Below are 24,701 nucleotides of genomic sequence, written 5' to 3'. Positions count from 1 at the left end.
AAAGTGTAGAAGGGACGCATCCTATTTGATTAATGAAAAAATTAGGAGAAAGGGTGCCCAATGGATGTCAAAAGTAAATAAAAAGGATAGAAAAGCAGCCCAAAAATTCTGGAAACATCTAAATGCAATGAGTAATAAAACTAGGCTAGAACAAAGGTTTATTGTTACAGATGAGGGTATTCGACTAGAAGGGGATGAAGCAATAAAACACATAGGAACAAGGATGACGGAAAAATTTTCAGCAAAGCACGTGGTACATAATTTATCGAAGGAGGATAGACCGGTTACAGCAATAGCTTCACTTGAGCAAGGAGAGTGGGAAAGGGCAGAGAAGAAGGTTCCTAGTGGCACATCAACAGGACCAGATGGTATCCCGATTATGTTGATAAAGAAGTTAGGACCAAAATCCAAGCAAACATTAATACAGGTAGTGAACAAAATGATAGTGGATGAGAAAGTCCCCGATGAATGGCGATTAAGTAGAATGAACATGATATATAAGGGAAAGGGGGACAAAGCAGACGTAAGTAACTATCGCCCCATAACAGTGACGTCTGTGGTTTACAGGGTGGTGATGCAAATTATAAAGGATAGACTGCAGGCTTGGGTGGAGAACGAGGGGGTGCTAGGGGAACTACAGAATGGGTTCCGGAAACAAAGGAGGTTGGAGGACAATCTATTTTCATTGACACAGTGTATACAAATTGCGGAAAAGGAACATAGGCCTTTATTGCTAGCATTTCTGGATATTAGGGGAGCCTATGACAACGTTACTCAGGAGCATTTGTGGGACATATTGGGCACATTGGATGTGGAAAATGGAGTAATTAATCTTTTAAAAGATATATATAGAGGTAACAGAGTGCTCATAAAATGGGAAAAAAATGTATCAGGGCCTGTAGAGATACAGCGGGGGCTTAGACAAGGATGTCCTCTGTCCCCTTTGTTGTTCATGTTGTACCTGCAAGGTTTGGAGGCCAAGCTAGAGGGGAGCGGACTAGGTTTCAACCTATCTTTTTTTAAGCAAGGGGAATTGATTAAACAGACATTACCGGGACTAATATATGCGGACGATATAGTGATAATGGCTGACAACAAGGAAGACCTGCAGAAGTTGTTAGACATATGCAGTACAGAGGGAGATAGATTAGGCTTCAAGTATAGTAAGGAAAAATCTGCAGTCATGACATTTAATGAAGAGGGCGGCGAGCATAGAATACCGGAGTTCGTGCTAAAGGTAGTGAATGAGTACAAGTATCTTGGGGTGTGGATAAATAACAGTGTTGAGTATCTGACAGAGCATGAAAAATATGTAATGAATAAAGCTAGTAGGAATGCAGCTGTCATGAAAAATAGGGCACTGTGGAATTACAATAGGTATGAGGTGGTAAGAGGGATCTGGAAAGGGGTGATGGTCCCTAGCCTGACCTTCGGGAATGCGGTCCTGTGTATGAGGCCAGATGTTCAAGCAAGGCTGGAAATTAGGCAACGGGGAGTAGGGAGGTTAGCTTTGGGAGCACATGGCAATACACCAAATCAGGGGGTACAGGGTGATATGGGATGGGCGTCTTTCGAGAGCAGAGAGGCTAGCAGTAAGATAGCATTTGAGGAACGATTGAGAAGGATGGAGGAAAAGCGGTGGGCTAGGAAAGTTTTCAGATACCTGTACATAAAGAATGTTGACACGAAATGGAGAAAGCGAACTAGAAAATTGACAAGCAAATATCTGGACAGCAGTAAGGGGGCAAATCAGCAATTATCGGTTAAGAAAAAGGTTAAAGGAACAGAGAGAGCTTTGTGGAAAACAGGGATGCTGACGAAATCGGCACTAGAAACATACCGGACCTTTAAACAGGAAATTGTCAAAGAAAATATCTATGATAATTGTAGGGGAAGTTCTTTGTTGTTTGAGGCCAGGACTGGAGTTTTGCGGACTAAGAAGTATAGAGTCAGGTACCAGGAGATAGACACTTTGTGCATTGCGTGCGGAGAGGAGGAGGAAACGGCTGAACACTTGATACTTTTCTGTAAAGGGCTTCACCCTACAGTGGAAGGCAGCGGGGCTGACTTACCCAAGGCATTGGGGTTTAGGGATAGTGAAGGGAAAGTGGATTTTAAGAGGTTAGAGGTAACCAAGCGAAGGTTATCTGATTGGTGGCTAAAAGCAAGACAGGAGTAAAATTTCACAAGACATGGCTAGGTGGCTTGAGCCACCGCCCGATGTAAAGGGTTAAGCCGTATCCATCCATCCATCCATCCGAAATGAACTTTTTCTGCAACTGATACGAAATGCGATGGAAACATGGCTCAAAATTATTTAAAAATACACCACAATAGCACAATAAAAACAATGAAAGCTGACAGCAAAAATAACGAAAGTACAGATTTTAGACAAAACTGCCAACCGTAAAATAAAAACCGAAACTCTGCAAAGAATGCACTCGGAAGGCTACTTCACCAATATTTTTTTTGTCATCGAAGCGCGTTGACCTACGGCTGTACCAACTTGAGTCTGAATTTTGAAGCTTAAAAATGTTATTCCTAAAACCGGCACCATTTTTTTCCTGTCCGAGTCGCGACAGCGCCTGCGTCACGGCAGCGGCAGATCTGCCAGGCATGAGAAGTATTTCAAGCAGAAATTTATTAGCTACATATGTACACCATAGGTCTAGATACTCTGTCTCGAATCAAATGCTCTCTCGTAACCGAAACAAGATTGGTTTCGGTTCCATAGCGTGCACTGCCATCAGACAGCACACGGGCCTCTAGCATTATTGCCTCTATCGAAATGCGACAGGCGCCGCGGGATCGAACCCGCGTCTTTCGAGTCAGGAGCCGAGCACAATAACCACAGCAGCGGCTGAAAGGAGGTGATGGCATTCATGGAGGTACATGGAAGATATGGCGAAGCCATTATAGTTGTGCAGTCTCAACCCCTTTTCTCGAGGCGTCATATCTCGTTTCACAATTGGACGGGTGAAGATTGCAGGCTGAGATAAGCCGCGCTTACAAGAATACAGCAGTGCCGCACCGCATATTTCGCGGACGCGACACATATGTACTATCGAGCACAAACGTTTGCGGGACGAGAGTTCTTGGAAAAACGTTTATTGCAGCTCCACCTCGCTAGTCTGTCGCCAGATAGTGTATGAAGTATACTAAAGAGTGCTTGGCTAAGGTGGCCTAGCTTGGCCATTGTCTGCGCCCTTGGCAAGTTTCGATATTATCATAATGGCCGTCCTTTTGACGTGGTCATCATGCAAGCACCATGCCCTATGTTGGCTTTCTTCGCTAAAAGATCCTTCCGGTCGCCTCCCATGGCTCGATCGGCTCTCCATCTACAAGAATATAACATACGTGTCGCATATCGGTCGGGCCGCAAGCACCATGATGCTGATGCCTTGTCCAGCACCCCGCTACTGGCCGAGCTTGCCAGCCTCTCTGCCCAGGAATCCGCTGCGCCTTCGCTCAACACCTGCGACATGACTTCTGAGCAGCGTAAAGATCACTGGATTGCCTCTCTTCTTGACTTTCTCTCTGCCTAATCTGCGGCACCAGCTTACCACACGTGGAAAATTTGTAAATTGTAGGGTTTAACATCCAAAAACAACCCGCCGGCTACAAGGGTCGCTTTAGTGGAGGGCTCGGGAATAATTTCAAGCACGTAAAGAAGACTGAAGAAGGGTATATGCTTGGGCTTGTTGGTTCATAACTTCAAGGTGAAAAACGTAGCGCAAAGAAACGAGGACACAGAAAGACGGACAACACACGGCGCTTACTTCCAACAATGGTTTATTTCAGAAAGAAAAAGTGGTTTTATAACGAAATCACGACCAACACGCCGTCAAACCATGTGCTAGCAAAGCGTATCAGCCAGATATGCGAGCTCTTTCGCCATCAATGATACAGAGGGGGTACTCACACAATCATCTTTCAAAAGTGATATCCATTCCGCTTCTATGATTTCTCGTGTCAACCGGTTATCGTGTACATTTAAAACCATGCATTGTTCAAGAAGCGGTATGCAGTGACATGACCGGCAGTGGACTGACAACCCTTTTCCACGCATATCATCTACGTCACGCCCATGCTCTCGAAGCCTATCATTCAGGCATCTGCCGGTTTGCCCTACATACTGCTTGCCACAAGAAAGAGGAATTTGATAAATGACATTTTCAATACAATGGACAAACTTTTTCCTATGTTTTTTCGTGCAACCAACACCGTTTTTAGATTTTTTGAAATGTTTCGTACACAGATGACTCAACTTCTTAGGCGCCGAAAAAACCACTCTGGCTCCCGAACGTTGCGCTATTTTTTTGAGATTATGAGAAAACTTATGAAAATAAGGAATGACGGCAACTTTTTCTTTCTTACTCATAGCTTCCTGGTTATCCTGGCCTTTTTTATTGCAGACTTTCTTCAAAACATCTTCCGCCACAGACACTAGGACATGGGAAGGGTAACCAGCATTCTGAAGCCTCTTACATTGCTGAGAAAAACTTTCATGCATGAGGTGCGGGCAAGACTTCTTCAAACAATTAAAAAATGAAAGGCTAGCAATAGATCTTTTTACGAGCTTAGAATGGGCTGAATGAAAAGGTAACAATGGTTTTTCGCCGCGGGGTTTGAACATCCAGCACGTCCGATCATGATGCATTGTGATGCTGATGTCAAGGAATTGGATAACCCTGGTTTCAGGTAGTTCAAACGTTAGTTCAAGAGGACTAAAATGGTTACGGAAAAGGTTAAGAACATTAAGAACATCATCCTTAAAGGAACTGTCATTACTGTTAAGAACAATCAGAAAGTCGTCAACGTACCTAAAAATATTGATTACATTGGTATCTTTTACAATATCAGCAAACGACCTATCCAAACGGGCTAAAAACAAATCGCTGAGGATGGGTGCAATGCAGGAACCTATACAGATGCCATCTTTCTGAAGATAAGGTTTTTCATCCCATACAATGAACGTTGACTTGAGATATAATTTCAAAAGTTCTATAAATCCATTCACCGAGATGCCAGAAGCATTTTGAAAAGCAATCGGCCCTTGCTGGTCTATACATTCTTCAATACAAGATAACAAAGCATCATGCGGAATGGAATAATACAGATCTTTTATGTCCACCGAGAAAGCGCATAGGCCTTGTCTTTCATGTGACCTGAAAAAATCTAGAACCTGCTCAGAATTACGGACAAGAAAGGGATCCTGAATACAAAGCAGCTTTAGTTTTTTTTGTAGGCACATGGCAACCGATTTTTGCCAAGTACCATTCTCGGATACAATAACTGGGAAAGGAACATCAGTTTTATGGGTTTTTGCATTGAAGAAAACGTGAAGGAAGTCCTTTTTACAATCCATAATTCTTTTCAAAACAGAACCAAGGTCTAACTTTTTGCACAGTTTCTTCGCTTCAGCTTTTTTCTTTAAAATGTTTACAGTTGGGTGGCAGTTGAAAGCGGAGGACAGAGCTTCACACGCTTTTTCATTAAACATACCAAACGGAAACACGGCAAACCCTCCTTCTTTATCCGCAGAAAGGAGGCACAATGAATGAAAAGTTTGTCCATTGTATTGAAAATGTCATTTATCAAATTCCTCTTTCTTGTGGCAAGCAGTATGTAGGGCAAACCGGCAGATGCCTGAATGATAGGCTTCGAGAGCATGGGCGTGACGTAGATGATATGCGTGGAAAAGGGTTGTCAGTCCACTGCCGGTCATGTCACTGCATACCGCTTCTTGAACAATGCATGGTTTTAAAACTGCACAATAACCGGTTGACACGAGAAATCATAGAAGCGGAATGGATATCACTTTTGAAAGATGATTGTGTGAGTACCCCCTCTGTATCATTGATGGCGAAAGAGTTCGCATATCTGGCTGATACGCTTTGCTAGCACATGGTTTGACGGCGTGTTGGTCGTGATTTCGTTATAAAACCACTTTTTCTTTCTGAAATAAACCATTGTTGGAAGTAAGCGCCGTGTGTTGTCCGTCTTTCTGTGTCCTCGTTTCTTTGCGCTACGTTTTTCACCTTGAAGACTGAAGAGACATGCACCTAATGCAATGGGACCATGCTTCCTCGAGAACTTTTGCATAGGCTGTCAGAAGCAAAAGGCCAAGGGCTATCCCGAACTATTTCCTGCGTAGTGTCTCATGGTGTCAGAAGCTTCAAACCATTTAGGTAAAGAGAGCTAATTGATCAACAGCTCAGAGCGAGACAAACACCGTTCTTGCTTCAGGTTGTTGATCAATTTGACCTCACCATGACATCTGCTAGGCATCCTGGTTAGCTTAAAGGTAGTGACTGCCCAGGCAAGCAGTGGTCGCTGGTTTTATCCCCAGACTAAGGCGAATTTTCCTTCAGCTGCAAAGCTTCTGAGAAAGCTGTCTATCTTTGCTCGGCAACCGTATAACTGCGATCAAGTAGAAACCCATGAGTAATTACTGCCTAATTGAAATGCACTTCGCCTCTAGTGTTTCCCACAAACACTTTGGACTACATTGTGAATGTGCATTCCAAGAGCATCTTCCATTCACCAATATTATCCTTGCCCTAAAACAGTTAGCAATCTGAAACTCAAAACAAAACAAGACTTAGGACACAAATCAATCGCACTCTCACTTTACAGTTCCATTCAGTGCCTCTCACGATGAACCTTCATGTCTACTCTTTGGTTATAAGAGGGTTTTTGCTGCAGCGCTGCCTGCATTACCTGCCCCTTTCCAATTTCCTATTCTTCTTTTGCCAAGTCTGTGGAATCTGATTGCACCTGTTTCAGTTAATAGGTATATTTAGCAGGTTAGTAGCTGCAGTCCATCGAGTGTTTGAAGTTACTTTCCTTGCAATGGAATAAAATGTAGCAGGAAGCTCTTAGATAACTGGATTCTTATGCTGTAAACCTGTTGGACCTAACATGTGCTTTCTGGCAGTTTCTCAGGGTCATCTTTCTGAATTTTTGGAGTACACTGAAACTTAGGATTAGAGACAATGTTAGATAGCGCTTTGTGCAACATGCATGGAAGCAACTTCACATTTTTTTGCCGTGGCTGCAATCTTAGCAAGATGACCTAGAGCATGAACTAACACATGCTGACGTTTGAGTTTAGGTTCCCAGTTGGGCTTTCCAGAAAGTATATGCTTGCTGCATGAAGTCGAGGGTTGGACGGAAACCTGTCTGGTCGGGGCTATACGTGGAGAAGGCAGAACACCGGGCCAAATAAAATGAACTCCTAAATGACGTTTCAGCTCCCACACGGGAGCCTTGTTCACAAACAGGTGCAGACGTGTAAGGCTGACTATTTAAGCTTGAAAATGTGCCCTAGGCAGAAGGCGTATGCACTAGAAAGTGCCCCGTCAGTGCGATTAAGAGTGTGTTCGATTGTATGAATGATTAAGGAGTCTAGACATAGACGGCTCTAGAAGTTCTTTTCTGTTTTTAAAATGCGCGCATTGCTTCAATCTATATCATGCTGCTGGCTTTCAGAATGTTCGGCGAGTGAATTTGACGAAGCTTTCTTGTTTGCAACGTCATGCTGGTGTTGTTACAACCTTTTAACAAAGTTTCCACTTTCACCCACATACACATGGTTACAGTCTCTGCATGGTATAGTGTACACTACGCCCGGAAATTTTTCTTTCGGCAGGCAGTATTTTACGTTGACGAGGGCTTGCCGCAACTTTTTCTCTGGCACGTGTGACACGTAGGAGTCAGAAGATCGCAAGATGCGTGCCAAGGCTTCGTTGATACCGGGCGTGTATGGCATAGGTGCACATTTTTTGGCGGCTGGGCCACTGTCAGATCGTGGGGGTTGAAACAGTTTGCGTTCCACAGCGTTGACGAAAGGCAACGGGTAGCCACATTCGGAGAAGTCCTTGCGAACACTTTGATGGTCGGCTTTCACGTCCTCTAGCTCTGTGCAGATCCGGTATGCTTGAAGAAAAAGCGAGGCAACCACTGATCTCTTGTGAGAGGCTGGGTGAAGGGAGTGAAAGTGAAGATAGCAGCCAGTATGAGTGCTCTCCCTGTACACTTTGAGAGCACGGATTGGCTTCGTTTCACTAAGACATCCAAAAAGGGAAGCTGTCCATTCTCTTCTTTTTCGACTGTGAACTGGACGGCTCTTTCGATGCTGTTAAGATGCGCTGTAAAATCGAGTAAAACATCCTTGTTGATAATAGCAAAGCAATCATCAATGTACCGCACAAAAACCTTTGGCTGTGGGCTGAATGAATCTAGTGTGCGGCTATCCAGCCATTCCATTGTTAGGTTTGCAGCGGTAACAGAAGCTGAAGCACCCATGGCTGTGCCGTGAACCTGTTTGTAAAACACCTGGTCGAAAGTAAAACATGTGTAACTCAGGCAGAAACGCAGGAGTCGCCTGAGATCTGGCACATCGATTGGCGACCTGCCAGGCGAAGTAGCATCAGATTCCAGAGCCGCCGCGCAAACCTCGACAGCTAAGTTAGTTGGAACACTCGTGAAGAGCGACTTGACATCAAAAGAGGCCATCATGTCACAGTCCTCAAGACGCACGTTTCGAACTTTTTATATAAAGTCAGCAGAATGAGGCACATTGGTGGGGGTTCTTCCAATGAGCGGAGCCAGTATGCGGTGCAGGAAGCCGGAGAGCTTGTAGACGCCATAGGACGCCGGTGCTGAGCCATTGTGACATAGTTGCGCTAAGTAGAGAGACTTATGTTAGGGTGGCAGTACGCGAAAGACGTCCGATAGAAGCTTTTGCAACTGTGTGTGTGCCTTTGGCATTGGATCCTCCTTGAGACACACCTAAGTGCTCTGGTCATTCAGCAGGGCCAGCATTTTGGCCTTGTAGTCGACCTTGTCGAGAAGAACAGTGGCATTTCCTTTGTAAGCTTGCAGAATGACCAAATCGACATTAGCCTGGAGTTGCTTGATGGCGTTGCACTGAACTGAAGTGAGTGTCGAGGAGGCCTGAAGCGGTTGCACCCTCGAAAGAACGCCGATTGCGCGAGTACGTGCTTCTTCGCGGCGGGAAGGTTCCACCTTGCTGATCGCATTCTCCACCGCGCATACAATATTTTCTGTGTTCTGGGGCCCGTGCCACATTGAAGTTTAGGCCCAGGTTGAGTACAGATATTTGAGCAGGATCAGGCTTATAAGAGGGCAGGTTGTGGACTATCGACAAAGTGACGTTGGTACGTGCAGGCCTATCCTGATGTGTGAGCCTGTTGAGTTTGTTTTCGTGGGACTGTTCTGCTCTGGCAGCAGATAATTTGGCCTAAAAATTGGCGTTTAGCTGCACACTTAGGAATACTGCTGAGTACTGGTGCTCTAGCCGGGCACCGTGCAAAGAAAGCTTTGTATTCTAGTTTCCTAATCGTTTGTTTGCAATCCAAAATTCTTGCCTGTAGTAGAAGTCGTTCAGCCTTGGCGACAATCATGTAGCCGAAACTTTTTGCAATGGGCCTGTTGAGGCGGAGGGGCCGAGGAATGAGGCCAGGTGTCTTGCATGTCATGTTGAAGGTCAAGCGCCCTTTGAATGATGCCACTCGAGTTGTCACGGAAGTAAATCGACAGATTTCGGTGATTGCTCTTTGGCCATGCGACCGGCGTAAGTTGATGAAATCGAGAGTTAGACGGAAACCCGTCTGGTTCGGGGTATACATGAAGAAGGCAGAACACTGACCAAAATAAAATGAACTCTTAAATGACGTTTCGGCTCCCTAACGGGAGCCTTGTTCACAAACGGGTACAGACGTGAAAGGCTGGCTATTTAAGCTTGAAAATGTGCCCTAAGCAGCGGGCGTATGCTCTAGGAAGTGCCCTGTCAGTGCGATTAAGAGTTTGTTAGGTTGTCTGAATCATTAAGGATTCTAGATATAGACGGCTCTGGAGATTCTTTTCTGTTTTAAATATGCACGCGTTGCTCAATCTATATGATGCTGTTTGCTTTCAGAATTTTCGGCGAGTGCATTTGACGAAGCTTTCTTGTTGTTGTTGTTGTTCCTCTCACAAAATGGCACATACCCACAGGGGGGATTGCCCATAACCAGGCGGTGACTATTTAAATTGCAGATTGCATATGGCAAACATGGGTTCACCTAATAAAAATTGTGTAACTGTTTCCGTAGCAGAGGAGGTTTCAGGAGGTTAGGATGACCTAACAAACTGAAAATTAGGTAAGGGAATCAGTAAAAAAAAGAGTTTGAGAGAGAGAGAGGGAGAGTAGGAATTGCAAAAAGTAGTTACCCAAATATGAAAGCTTATGATGGCATGGGCAGTAGGAAAGCTTATGATGGTAGACGTTTTGATTCGAGGAGGTAATTGTGAATGGCAGAGCAAACATTCCCATTGGTACGGCCAAGCATAGAAGCGCCAAGGGACCGAAAAACCGCAGAAGACAGACGCAAATTGAGATTATGCATTGGGACCTCTAATAGTCGCCTCCGGATCGATGAGTAGCGACGACAAAAGAGAATAAAGTGGTCTATTGTTTCCGGCCCAGCACAATACGGACACAATGGGGACATCGCCAGACCAGGCCTGTAGAGGTAAAAATTTTGTTTCCGCACCCGGCAACGAAGACGCGTGAAGGAAACTTCAAGTCTGCGCGATCGCCATGCTGTGCGTCTCCAAGAGAACAGGAGGTGTTGGAAATCGTCCAATGAAGTAAGCGCTGATGCGCCAAATTCTTTCATTACAGTGTACATTCGAAATCGTGCCGCCGTGATGTAAGCATTTGCTGGAAGCGGGTCAACAATCGGTCCACTCAGGGCTGCATTCGCTAGAGCATCAGCTGATTCATTTAATAGAAGACCCCTGTGCTCAGGAGCCCAAATAAATCGAATTGATTTGATATGTTGAGGGATCAGGAATTTTAGTATTCGAAAGAGCTGCGATTCAGTGCACGCTGACAGGGAAGTGCATAAGAATAACGAGTCCGTAACTATTATTACCGCTGATAAAGAGATGGGCACGTTGCGCAGAGCCAGAACCACTGCTAGAAACTAAGCCAGATAGGTGTAAAATCTTTAAGACGGAGAGAAAAAGACCAGTCAAGGGACTGGGAGTAAATGCCTACACCAGCCTTTTCGTCACACACCGAGCCATCAGTCGCAATAGCAACATGTGTGCAGAAGGTTCACAAGTAATCCTGCAACATACAATTTAATAAAGAGAAAGGCAGCAATTTGGCATTACATGGATAAATATCGTCGAATATGATGGTCACAGTTGAGGGGATGGACCGCACCGGAACAATTTCAGGTATTCGCACATTTAGTGGGCCCAGCAAGGATTCAACGAAACTGATTTGGGGAGATTGAAGCCGAGACCAAACGACACCCAAGAACTCCACTCGCTGCCCTAGAAAGATCAAATGGGATGCATGCTGCTCCGAGTCGCAAAATTTTAAAAACGTATTGGCCCCACCTCGGTGGCTCAGTGGTTAGGGCGCTCGACTACTGATCCGGAGTTCCCGGGTTCGAACCCGACCGCGGCGGCTGCGTTTTTATGGAGGAAAAACGCTAAGGCGCCCGTGTGCTGTGCGATGTCAGTGCACGTTAAAGATCCCCAGGTGGTAGAAATTATTCCGGAGCCCTCCACTACGGACCTATTTGTTCCTCTCTACTTTCACTCCCTCCTTTATCCCTTCCCTTACGGCGCGGTTCAGGTGTCCAACGATATATCAGACAGATACTGCGCCATTTCCTTTCCACCAAAAACCAATTATTATTATGTACCGTCAACAGGCGAAACCTTGCAGTAAGAGGCGGCACCCGTGCTTCCAGATACAGAACATTGTTTGCCACGTATTTAGGGAGACCCAAACAGAGGCGCAAAGCTTCCGCTCTAAGAGCAAAAGTGAGCGCAGTCTATATGCAGCCGCTCCAGAAAACAGAACGCAGCCAAATTCCAAGATAGGCCGGATAGGGCACGGCACCTGGACAATCGGCAACATGTCTAAGCCTCCGATCCTGCTGTTACAGGTCCTGCCGTGGATTGTTGCCGCAAGCATTTCCACCTGTGGAACGGATGAAACACCATTTTTCTACGCGACCCATCACGACAGCGATATCAGCGATAACCTGTTCAAGGGGCGTCTTCCGTCGATGACAGTGACGTCACCAGTGGCTAGCCTACAAAAGGAATTGCGCGACGCCGGAGCATTCAGAGGGCACGGCACCTGGACAATCGGCAACATGTCTAAGCCTCCGATCCTGCTGTTACAGGTCCTGCCGTGGATTGTTGCCGCAAGCATTTCCACCTATGGAACGGATGAAACGCCATTTTCCTACGCGACCCATAACGACAGCGATATCAGCGATAACCTGTTCAAGGGGCGTCTTCCGTCGATGACAGTGACGTCACCAGTGGCTAGCCTACAAAAGGAATTGCGCGACGCCGGAGCATTCAGAGGGCACGGCACCTGGACAATCGGCAACATGTCTAAGCCTCCGATCATGCTGTTACAGGTTCGTTTTTGACTAATATTGGAAGTGTTAGGAGTGACAACCGCTTTCTGTTAGTTCTGCCGTGCCCTGGAAGATTGTTGACTGCTTTGACTGTTTTGAGTGACACTTGGTCTATGTTATTGTCTTTGTTGGTTTCTGGTGATATTGAGGAAAACCCGGGGCCAAAGACTGCTGAAATGTTGCAGTTAATTCTAGAAAACCAGGCCACGTCGGATGCTAAAATAGATAAACTGAGAACAGAAATGACCGAACTTAATGCAAAATGCGATAGGATGACTGGATTTCTTGATATTATCGAAGAAATGAACAAACGAATGCAAACTTTAGAGACCCTTGTTCGTCAGCAGGCAGATAAGTTGACTGAATACGAGAACAGGAGCAGAAGTAATAATCTTTTGGTTTTTGGCGTCAAAGAAGCAAAAGACGAATCAGATTCCGATCTGAGGGAAGCTGTGGTTCAGAAGATAATTAATGAAAAATTGGGCGTTCAGGCGAAAACTATAGACAGAATTCATCGTATAGGCAAGAAAAAAACTGGTAGCCATAGACCTGTCATTATGCACTTTTTCGACTCTAGATAAAGAGAGTTGGTATTTAAGAATTGCGGGAAGTTGAAAGGCGGCCCGATAAGTGTAAGCCCAGACTATGCGAAGGAAACAGTAGCAGTACGAAAAAAAACTGAGGCAAAGTAGTAAAGCAGAAAGAGATAACGGAACAAAGGTCAAACTGATACATGATAAACTTAAGATTAACAACACCATTTACGCATGGGATCATGAACGACAAGAGCGTTGTCTGTACCGAACCCACCAAGATAAGATAGGACGACCCAAAGTTAACGATGAGTCTGCTGGTCATAGTTCGCTATCCCCGACCAAATCAACTGCACAGTCTGATGATCATAGCGATTGCTCGCAAATATAGCTCAGAATTATTCTGTTAAACGCCCGCAGTGTAGCAAACAAAACAACTGATTTAGAACATTTGCTAATTTTCGAGAACCCTGACTTATTGTTAATAACCGAGACCTGGTTACATGAGGGAATTAGTAACGATAGCATTTTCCCACCAGGCTACCATGTTTTTAGATGGGATAGAAATTCTATTGTTATGAAAAGCACAGTATCTGCAGTCGCTCTTAACTGCAGCCTTTCTGAAATGGTGTGGTGCAAGGTTTCTTGTGGGAACCTTGTACATTTAGTAGGTGTTGTGTACAGGCCGCCTTCTACATCTCCTGAATTTTTGGATGAATTGCTTTTGTTCCTTAACTCTCATGTAAATAAGAACACCAGATTGATAATGGCTGGCGACTTTAATTTGCCACATATTAATTGAGAAACTTTGTCAACAGGTAATGTAGAAATAAGCAGTGCGAATAAACTAATGGAAATTATGTTTACTCATAACCTTAAGCAAATAGTAAAGGATTTTACAAGGGTTACATCGGGGTCCCAGTCATTGTTGGACTTGGTTTTCTTATCCACTAAAGTGGCAGACCACACTATATCTGTCAAGCCGGGATTATCTGACCACAAGATGATCTGTTTGAATGTGCGGTTGAACACACAAGTTCGCAAAAAATCGCATGTTTTAATACGGGTCAAAGATTACAGCCGGGCAGACGATACGTCTATCTTAGACGTCTTAGATGAAAACTTGAATCAGTTTGCAACAGCATCACACCATGAAAGTGTCGAGGAATTGTGGCAACGTTTTAAGGGCACACTAAAATATTGCATTGATAGGTTTGTTCCCACTCGCTCAAAGAAATCGAAGCAGCTCAATCCTTGGATCACTAGAGAGATCATTCAGTTAAAGCGCAAGGTAAAAAGGCTACGAAAGCAAAAAAATAGAGCGATAGAACTTTCAAACATCAAAAAGAAGCTCAAAACAGTGTTATTATATTCGAAACATACTTACTTCAATACAACACTGACTAATTTTCTCACAAGCTCACCACAAAAGTTCTGGCGATATTTTTCAGCGAAAAAGAACGCAATCCCACAGGTAATGTATGGGGACGATGAGGTGACTGATAAAAACGATATTGCAAATCTGTTTAATGATTTCTTCCAGTCGGTCTTTAGTAGGGATGACAATGATATTGAGAGTGATCATACAACAATTTACCCGTTGCCATACTCAATGCACGAGATTCGTATCAATAGGGAGGGCATCTGTGAGCAGCTGCTGTCTCTGGACCCAAAGAAATCGAGCGGTCCCGATGAAATACCGACGGAATTCCTTAAACGGTATGCTGAGTGGTTATCATATTATTTGCAAATTTTATTTGAAACGTCATTGCGGGGTCATTCTTTACCTCGTGACTGGCGCAGCGCAATAGTAGTTCCGGTATTTAAAGGCGGTAATCGACTTCTTGTAAAAATCTACTGGCCAGTTTCACTCACTTCCGTATGTTGCAAGGTTTTTGAACCCATAATAGCTAAACACATCCTTCATTTTTTGGAAATAAATTACCTATTGTGTCCATTTCAGCATGGTTTTCGGACCGGCCTTTCGACAGTAACGCAGTTAATTGAAACAGTGAACGACTTTTGCAAGGCTATAGATGAACGTCAGCAGGTAGATGTGGTCTGTGTAGACTTCTCGAAGGCTTTCGATAAAGTTCAGCATCATAAGCTTCTTTTTAAACTACGCAGATTAGGAATCGCTGAAAATATAGTACTATGGATTCAGGCCTATCTAAGTAACCGCTGTCAAGTCGTCAAAATAGAAAGTGCAGTATCGGATAGGCGTGAAGTTCTGTCGGGGGTGCCACAGGGCTCCGTTTTAGGTCCGCTTTTGTTTTTATTGTATATAAATGATATTTCTGCTATCGTCGAATCGCCTGTCAGAATGAAACTTTTTGCCGATGATTGTTTGATTTACTCTCCTGTGGCTTCCCCGGCAGATCAGATGAGCATAAATAGGTGTCTTCAGTCGTTAAACTCGTGGTGCCTGAAATGGGGTATGGAAATAAACTACCAAAAATCTAATTACATGCAAGTAACAAGGAAGCAGAATGTTATGATGTTACGATACAATATCGGTGAAAATTCCTTACATCAAGTAAAGTGTCTCAAGTACTTGGGAGTGACATTAACAAATAATCTAGACTGGCGCACCCATATTGAAAATGTCTATTTAAAAGCCTACCAGAATGTCTGTTTCCTGAGGAGGAAGTTGCCGAATGCGACTAGAGAAATTAAATTGATTGCGTACAAGACGTTCGTGCGGCCAATCATAGAGTACGCAAGTGCAGTGTGGAGTCCTCATCAAAAGGGTTTAAAACGGCAACTGGAAAGATTGCAAAGGATGTCAGCACGTTTTATATGCTCTAAATACCGCCGCACTGATTCAGTCACAGCAATGCTAAAAGAGTGTCATTTAGAATCACTAGAAGTAAGAAGAACAAAGCAGAAATTGAAACTTTTTTTTTCTGATAATGAATGATAAAGTCAAAGTTAATAAACATCACTATGTTACACCTCCCCTGAAGCGTTGCCCTCGGAAAAATCACAGTAAGGTATTACAACCTATTATTACATGTACTGATGTCTATCGCTACTCCTTTTTTCCCGGTGCTGTAGAAATTTGGAATCAACTACCAAGTGACGTTGTGGACCAAACTGATGTAGAAAAATTTGTGATAGGTGTGAACGCGTTCCTGGAAGATTGCTGTGCAAATCTGTAATTCTGTGCATTTGAGTGTTTCTTTTTTTTAGCGAAGAGAATTGCACTTGTGTCTGTATATGTTTCCCTCACTGTAATGACCCTCATGCAGAGGGTTAACATTATGAATAAATAAATAAATAAAAAAATATATACATTTCGTAAATCATCAGAAAAGCATGTCGGCGCATACCGCAGCGTGGGCTACTCAGCAACATCATACTGGTGTTGTTTCAACCTTTAAACGAAGTTTCCACTTTCACCCTCATGCACATAGTTTTACAGTCTCTGCACGGTGTATTGTACACTACGCCCGGAATTTTTTTGTTTTGGTGAGGTCAACAGCTCTATACATGGCTTGAAAAGTCATGATATTCTAGAGTTTCGGTTTTATTCATTATTCTCAGCAATCACTGTCTGCAACTCTCTACTAACAATCATCACATCATCTAGAACAGAAGCATCATTCCATAAAAGGTTGAAAAAGTGTGCACTTTTTAATTATCTTCATTTGCCATGCCAATGAACCCTGTATTTATTGTGTACGGCTTTTATTGCTTCAGTGCTTTTGTATAGTATTGTGTTCTCTTTTTGCCATGTTCCTTAATGAGTGTAAAATTGAGCATGCTTAATCAAATTTTTTGTTGTGATTGTTAATTCTTGCTGTACCTCTTTTGCGATATGTAGTTGCTATCTACCATATGTTTAATATGCGTCATATATACAATTAATAACAGGAGGTCCCCCCGACAGTTTCTACTCCGGGCCTCCTCCTCTACTAATTTATTTATCTCATACCTGCACTAGTTTTTGAATAAACAATAACGTATGTGAAACAAAACTTTGCAGTGGTTATTCGTCATCTGCATGCCGTCTTGCTCACATACCGTTAGATTCACACAGCCAGCTAAGCTAGACAGCATGCTGGAGGTCAGATTTTGAGTTAACGGGATTGGTATATTAATCCAAGATGTTAATTAGGCCAAGGTATTTGTTCCTGATGATATTCCGCCAGTGTAAGTCACAAATTGTGTATGATTCACCTACGTTGCTAAAAGCTTTGCAAACTGTTCACATCACCTTTACAAGAAAGTGTTGTAATCACTTCGATAGGTGCAGAGTTAATCATAGTACTTTAAGAACAAGCAAGAAATTTATGTTTAGGAGTGCTTTTAATCTCAGGCCTTGGATTAAGCATGTGAATTACATTTGGAACGAGGCAGCCATTAGTTCCGGGTTTATTACAGTAGAGATTTGGTCATTTGCAAAGTGATTTCAGAATACAGCTGATAGTCAAGTTTGACCAATACTTGAGTATGGATGTGTTTGTTGGGGCTTGCATATATGGCCACTTATAAGTAAATTGAAAAATTTCACAGCGGTGCTGCTTGATTTCCACCGGGAAATTAGAGTAACTCAGAATGACAGAGCAAAGGCAAACTGAAATAGAAACAGCAGCAGAACGACCACGGGAAAAATCTTGGATTAAAATATTTCTACAGCATTTACTTCCTAACTCCTGCTGTAAACTGTGAGAAATATACTCAACCAACAACTTAATTACATATTCAAGCATTTCAAGGTAAAAGAGCTTTCCTTAAAGGGTGATGTTTTCCATTCTTCTGTTTTTACCTATCCTAGAGTAGAACAGCTCTGTGTCAAGTACTGTTCATACATTATCCAATGGTGCTTTCTTCCATGATTTCAATGAGTAGACTGTTTTCTTTTTCAACATTTCTAACTCCTTGCTGTAATGTCCTATGGGGTGGTGCAAGTAACTATTAAAAAAATATTTACTTTCAGAGTAGTAGCCACCTTTTTTTTTTATTCTGAGGACACTAGATAAGCTCCAAGCCATCAAAGGGGGGCTCACTACACAACATCAAATGAGTCATTATGCATTGGAGAAAAGGAGCAAGCACATAAACCAAGCATGGAAAGCAGGTCTCTAAGTGAGAGAAGCTTGCAGTTTCAGAAGCACTATCACCTATGTTTAGGACCTACCAGACCACAGATTGCGGAAGATATGTGGATGCCACATCGAGCCCAGATTAGACACGGAGCAGTGGACGCAATATTAATAATGAGAACTGTTTGCACTCTGAACAGTTTAGTAAGGGGAGGTTGTGCTTAGTGGGATTTTTTCATTCTTGTGTCCAATGTTAAGATAAGACAGCAAGTATATGCCATCATGAAACTGTTTGCAACAGTGTCTAAAGGAAATGATTCTTACAGCCAAATGCAATGTTCTAGGTTACCTGACTGTTCCTCACTTCAGCTCTTTTATTTAAGTTTCGCCAAATCAAAAATGCGACAACGTCACCCGTAACCGCGCGCAACTTTCATGAAAGGTATGAGATAGATATGAACGTTTGACGATTCAGCAATTTGAAAAAATGTGCCACAACCCACGACGAAGAAGGGGCAAAATGAGTATGGACTGTCATGACAATTTTTGCAGTAAACCACAAAAATATACGCTGAAAACCTACATCATACAAAAACCACTCCGGCAGGGACATTACAGCAGCCAGGCTAAGAGAAAAGACTCAACAAAGCGACGGTTACGCAGACAAATCACCGACAATGAAACAAAAGTGCCAGCAGGAATGTTGGCTTGCTTATTGTAAAAGGCCAGGAATTTTACACACTGCCCATGACACTCGCCTATTCGCACAAATGCAGGCCAGGCTATCGTTACTACAATACAACTTGGGGCTGCCAGACGCGGGGCGTCTTCAGCGCAAGTTTCCAACAGCAGGCAACAGCTGGACAACATTGCATTTGTCGGGAACGGGCGTGGGCAACATTGGGGTTGTCTGCAGCGGCTAGCAAACGGAAACACGCTGCCCGGTCACTGCGGCATCGCCGGCAACGAAGAAGCTGACGACCTCGCGAACGCCGCGCATCAACTACCTGCCGGCGATCTGCCCCTTGCGCTAGAGGACGTGCGTGCGGCCATCCACGACCATCTCCGAAAGCAGCACCCCGACCCACGAATCGCAGGCGGTGAGCGCATCTACAGTATCACCGCCTGTCGCGCACTTACACGGTCGCAACGTGTAATGATCCCCCGCGCGCGCATTTGCTGCGTGTGGCCCGGGGAACGACGGGAGTGTCACGGAATCGCGACGAGTGATGTGTGTGACGGATGCGGTGCAGTGGAAACACTAGAACACCTGCTCCTTCACTGTGCCGCGTTCGCCGATGCTCGCCGCGATATGCTTGCGGCCTATAGGGCGCTTGGCATACTACCAGACTCCCTCAAGACGCTATTGTGGCCGCAGGGCAGTGCGCGCACTCGTGAACGAACCTTCGTGAGCCTCTATGCATTCCTCGAACACACGGGCTTGACGTCCCGTCTGTTCTCCGTCAGGTAGTTACAAGCAGTACCCGAACGCTCCGCGAGTTCTACCTTGAACGATTAATAACTGGACGCCCCACTCCAGTTGTAGCCAACACAGTTCTGTGCGCGTGTGTTTTAATTCCTCCAACATGAACTAATCACGCCCACAACCTGGACACATTTCTTATTGTGTAAATAGTTTGTATATGTTACTTCTCCTCCTATCCTCTCTTCCTGTCCCCTCACCTCTTTCACTTCATTTCTCCATTCTGCCTGCTATCCTTTATTTCCGCTGCCCCAGCTCAGGTGCTTCACAGTATCGATGGCAGATGCCGGGTCTAGCAAAAATATTTTTCTTCGTTTTTGCTGTTATTTTAATAAAAACCACTGCCACCACCGAAAAGCCTCACTACGCTATTTAAAGCAGTCGTCGCGTAGGCCCTTCCTTGCGGCGCGGTAAGGGTGTCAATCGATATATGTGAGACACTTAGTGCGCCATTAATCCTTTCCTCAAAACGAATTTTTGAAACCAATCCTCAATTTTCTTGAAAACAAAGGAAAGCCACATTACTGGCCCCCTGGGACGGTGGACACCTCAGTCGCGCTTTATCTTACGTGGCCGTAGTGACAGATGTGCGCTGCATGCGTTGGTGTTCACAACGTTGTAGCAGAAACGCGGCAATGAAGCTATAGACAGTCGGCGTTTGTGTTCATTGCCGATCGTGTTGACGAAAGAAGGGCACGCGGCACGCTGCACTCGGACACGCGGCACTGCAGCAATAGGCCGCTGCGTTCAGTGGGCGACGAACCTGTCGCGATCAACCATTGATTTAACTGCCAGGGTGGCAGAGTGGGCACGCTGCCTATCCATTGTGCGGAACGCGCTGAACGTTGCAGACACCAAGCCACGTCTAGTTGCCCAATAAAGCACAGCTCGCGCTCCCTAACCAGGTTCAGCAGTAATTAAAGCGCAGCTAGTTTTTTTTTTTGAGGAAAGCAAATGGCGCAGTAACTGTCCCACATCTCGGTGGACGCCTCAAGCGCGCGTTAAGGAGAGTAAAACGAAATTTTCTTACAGATATCATAATGACGTTAGGCGTGTGCATGTGCTTTTTCCTCCTGGTGTAAAAAATGCAAGAAGTTTTGTTATATCACACCTAGTTTTCATATTACGAGACAATAACTGAAACTTAAATAGGCAATATCTCAATGTCTGTAAGATGTAAGGTGGGGTTTATTCTGAGAAGCTTCCTAGCGGGAGCCGGGCCAACAGCGGGTCAGCTAGTCCAGCCGAGAGCGTGTGCCAGGCGATGACCATGTAGCTCGCGCATATGCTCGTCGTCTTCTTTACAATGGAGCCAGGAGCACGCACCAGGAGCATGCACCATGCGGCTCGCGCATATGCTCGTCGTCTTCTTTACAAAGACATTTTCCATGAATATGTCTTTCTTTTTGAAGTGAAGCTGTAGCCAAAGACCTCCTATGCAGAGCTATGCTATTTATTTTGTTCATGAGGTATATCATCATATATAGGATATGCAGTTATATCAAAGCTCCATAAATACCGAATTTAATTAGGTTACATCATTTTTCAAAAAAATGTATATGTTTCACTCGGGCATGAAAAATTCGCCTAGCTCCATACTTGTTTCTGAATTCAACTGTATAACAGTAACTTAAATTGCACAAAAAAAACGTAACGAAAACCGTCGTAAGGCTAGTCACGTTGGCAGAAAACGCTAAGCTGAGAAAATCGAAGTTGTAATGTGCCCGCCCGCCAATCGGAGGTAGTTGTAGAGGACACAGAAAACGGCGAAATGCGCGCGTCCCTCGAGGATTTCACAATAGTGAAGTCAGCATGCAGGGAAGAAAGTTAGCTTTCTGATAAGACCAAAATGGCGGCCATCGGGGACGCGGCTGCAGGAAGCGAAGGGAGCAAAGTACGGCCGCATTTTGCGCCGAACTCACTCGCCATTTCAGCGCTTCGGAGGCATCATATACATCAATTGTTCTGTAGTTGGAGGTTGAATGTTGAATAAGACCGTTAAACTTTTTATGTACGCGCTGTAGAATATAGTGAATCCGAATATTCTATTTTCGGAAATTCAAAATTTTCGCCTTTTTTTGACATTTCAATACCCGCTTCTCTCCTTAAAGGAAGAAGAGGTAAACATTCTGAGAAGGCATACAATCGGAGGTGCATATGTCGTCGGTTAAAATGCCTGTCGCAAACTAGCCTCAAACTTGACTAGAATATGTAAGGTATGTGTTACGGGAAATCTTTTGGCGCGCATCGCAACGCTGTACGACCAAAGGGTGCTCACAATTTTAGCGCGAATGTAATCGGGCAAACTGGCGCCATATTGAAGTCAGCCGTCGGAGGGTATATATAGAAGGACGAACGTGTATATTATTGTCTGAAATTGTGCTCAGCTTGCTGTGGGCGTCGTGCGCCGCTTAATGGCGGCACGCTCATTTTCTATACCATCAGCGAGTACACACACAGTAACAAACTAACACTTGTCGCTAGCTTTTGTAATGGTACTAGTAATGCTTTCACAATATTAACGTTTTCGTTCGTTGGAGAGTAGTGTCTGGTACTGTGCACCTAATTTGTTTCGCTAATACTGTGACTCTACGCTCAACATAAGCTCATAGCATTAGGTAGCATTAGCGCTATGAAATAAAATTGACAGTTAAACTGAATTTTCTCTCCTGAGAAGCCTTTCATGATCGAAGAGAACCAATTTTGCCATCGTATAGACCCCAAAAGTGAAGAACAGCGACTGGTTAGTAGATAAGCATTATATCAGGCAACAAATAGGTGATTCATTCAGCTCACTACAGCGAAAAATATGCTTCTAAGAAAAACCTTTACTGTTTAAAGGCTTGCAAAAGTTGGAAAAAGTACTAGATGACATTTTAGAAAGCTGTTGTCGCTGTAATCATAATTCGTCGTCAGCCAGCCCGGGGCCACCAGTAACACCCTCTCCTGTTTCTAAACGTCGCTCGCCTGTTAGTTCAGCAAATAAGTGCGAGTTACTGTGCGACGATTTCTGCTGTACAACTCATCACCAGGACCGCACGAATTATTGTAGCGCCCTCTGTCTTAACTCAAGCCAGCTATGCTCGGAGTCATACATTCTTCCATAAGCAGGTGGCCTTGAGGCGCTTGCCACGAAGCCAAACAGTTCTAGCGTTGTTCTCGCGAGTCTTTTGTCTGTGCGTTGTTCCGCCCGCCGCGTTCATTCCTCGTGTGCACTTCGCATCTACTATTCCTTGGATCTCGGCACTGCCTAACATTGGCCTGACTTCATAAATGGTGGCCACTCGCCTTTATACATAAGTTCCTGCCGACAGAGCAGGGCTACGACACGCAAGCGCGTTTAAATACTGCGCCCTTCAGAGACAGGCACCAGGTTTACCATCCCCTTCAGTGCGAACTAAGTGCAAAGTGCGCAATACACGCGGAACGATTGCGGAGGTAAATGACGGTGCTTACCAGAAGGAGTCTGCCACAGACCGGAAAAGGTCGGCTGCCGCTCCCGTGGTGGCGGCTATGCTCTCAGCCGCTGGGGACGTGTAGCCCAGGCTCGTTCCCATGCAGAAAGATCCAGACCAGGCGCTCACCAGTGTCCACAGGAGCGACGTTGTGGAGTCTGGATGCAAGACCTTGCCAATGGCATGCATCTTCTCGAAGACTGCACCTTTCACGCAGTGTTGCTGTGGACAAGCTTCTTTAGCTCTGCTCCAGCTCACGTGGGGCGAGCATCATTTCTTCTTCCTCTAATATTGAAGCACGCGCAGCGCTCCCTTTCCCCAAGAGCTCAGCACAGATTTATGGTAAAAAATCACAAGAGTGAAATATTTATTCGCGTTTCGCCAAGCGCTCAACTATATATCTGCCACTGTTCTTGATGTGCGTGATCGACATTCTGGATTAGCTGAGAGCGGCAGGTGATATTTTTCAAAATTATTTCGGTAATTGAACGAGAAACCTTTCCCATAGATTAAATGTGCAAGCTTTTTGAAGGAAATTGTAGCAATGTTAGTATATTTGTTACTGCTGCTTTATTTACTAACAGTCGCACGTCTTTTGCGAATAGTGCAGCCCCCAAGTGACGGCAGAAAGGGTGTCCGATCATCCCTTGGCTATAGTGTATGTACTCGGGACTTACTCGTAGCATAGCACAGCGACTGCACACTCCTTGAAGCTTGGTGACGTTTTCCAGGCTGATTAGTGTAACAGCTGCATTGTTTGTTAACTCAAATCGTATCTTCTCCTACACATGCAAATGCAGTTTTAGATCTTGCACTGATGACCGAACCAGGAAATATTTATATAAACGTGTTAGAGAGTATCAGCGACCACCATGTTTTGCACTGTGAGCGTGCCCTTGAAATTCCAAAGCCTGAATTGCAAAATAATGTTATACACTATTATACGCGAGAAAAAGTGGAAATCTTACTGCGAGCTTTCATCATTTAGAATTCCAAATGACAATATTCTACAACGACACTACGGAAGTTTCGTGGATAATTCAGGGTAAGTTAGTTGAAGTGAAAGATAAATTTATCCCAAAAATCAGCATCTCCTCATCAACGCAAAATGCACTGTTCATATCCCATAGAGATGAATCTATAAAAAAAGCGTGTACACTAAAGCAAAACTGTTAGCCTTGGGTAGTGGTTTTCAGCTCTGTAGGAAACAAGCGGGAGCATGCAAGAGAAAAACTGAAGCTGCTACAGAATTTTTTCAATCACGATATAACGGCTCTATTAAGCAATAATCCTAATAAGATGTGTAGGGTAATAAATCCCAAGCCTTCTACAACATATTTCATTCCAATATTAAGGATGGTGAGTTTCTTTCGCCGTCACCGACAGCAAAGTACTAATTCTTTAGTTGAGCATAGACTTTAGTTGAGCATAGCCGGGGCTTCGTTCAAAGTGGCGGTCATTTTGACCCGTTCATCGCTGCCGTAACGCCTCCCGCCAAGCGCGTCCAGGCAGGTTTCAATGCCACGTGTCGTCGTGTGTGCGTGTGTGTGTGTGTGTGTGTGTGTGTGTGCATGTTGGTGCCCACGCTTGTCAAAGCGCGGCAGCCGGGGAGAGGAGCTCCCCAACTGGGAGGCGAGGAGGTCTGACCGGCGCCGGCCCTGCGGACGCGCACGTCACGTCTGAACATGTCCGTGCGTCGCCGTCTCGTGCGCCTCATC

The 24,701-nt window shown here is 44.5% G+C and overlaps 1 protein-coding gene across 1 annotated transcript in view; it reads right to left on the bottom strand.

The window, feature by feature from the left end:
- LOC144108702 (uncharacterized) overlaps window positions 1–23,172 on the bottom strand; it is a 97,083-nt gene extending 73,911 nt beyond the window's left edge. Inside the window, exon 1 of the mRNA XM_077641874.1 lies at window positions 22,985–23,172. Coding sequence (XP_077498000.1) covers window positions 22,985–23,172 — 188 coding nt within the window. The remainder of the gene's footprint in view (window positions 1–22,984) is intronic.
- Between the last annotated feature and the right edge of the window lie 1,529 nt (window positions 23,173–24,701).

The sequence above is a fragment of the Amblyomma americanum genome, chromosome 10 (genome assembly GCF_052857255.1).
Source record: "Amblyomma americanum isolate KBUSLIRL-KWMA chromosome 10, ASM5285725v1, whole genome shotgun sequence".
In the NCBI taxonomy this organism is placed as follows: Eukaryota; Metazoa; Arthropoda; class Arachnida; order Ixodida; family Ixodidae; genus Amblyomma; species Amblyomma americanum.
This window is presented reverse-complemented; position numbering and strand designations above follow the sequence as displayed.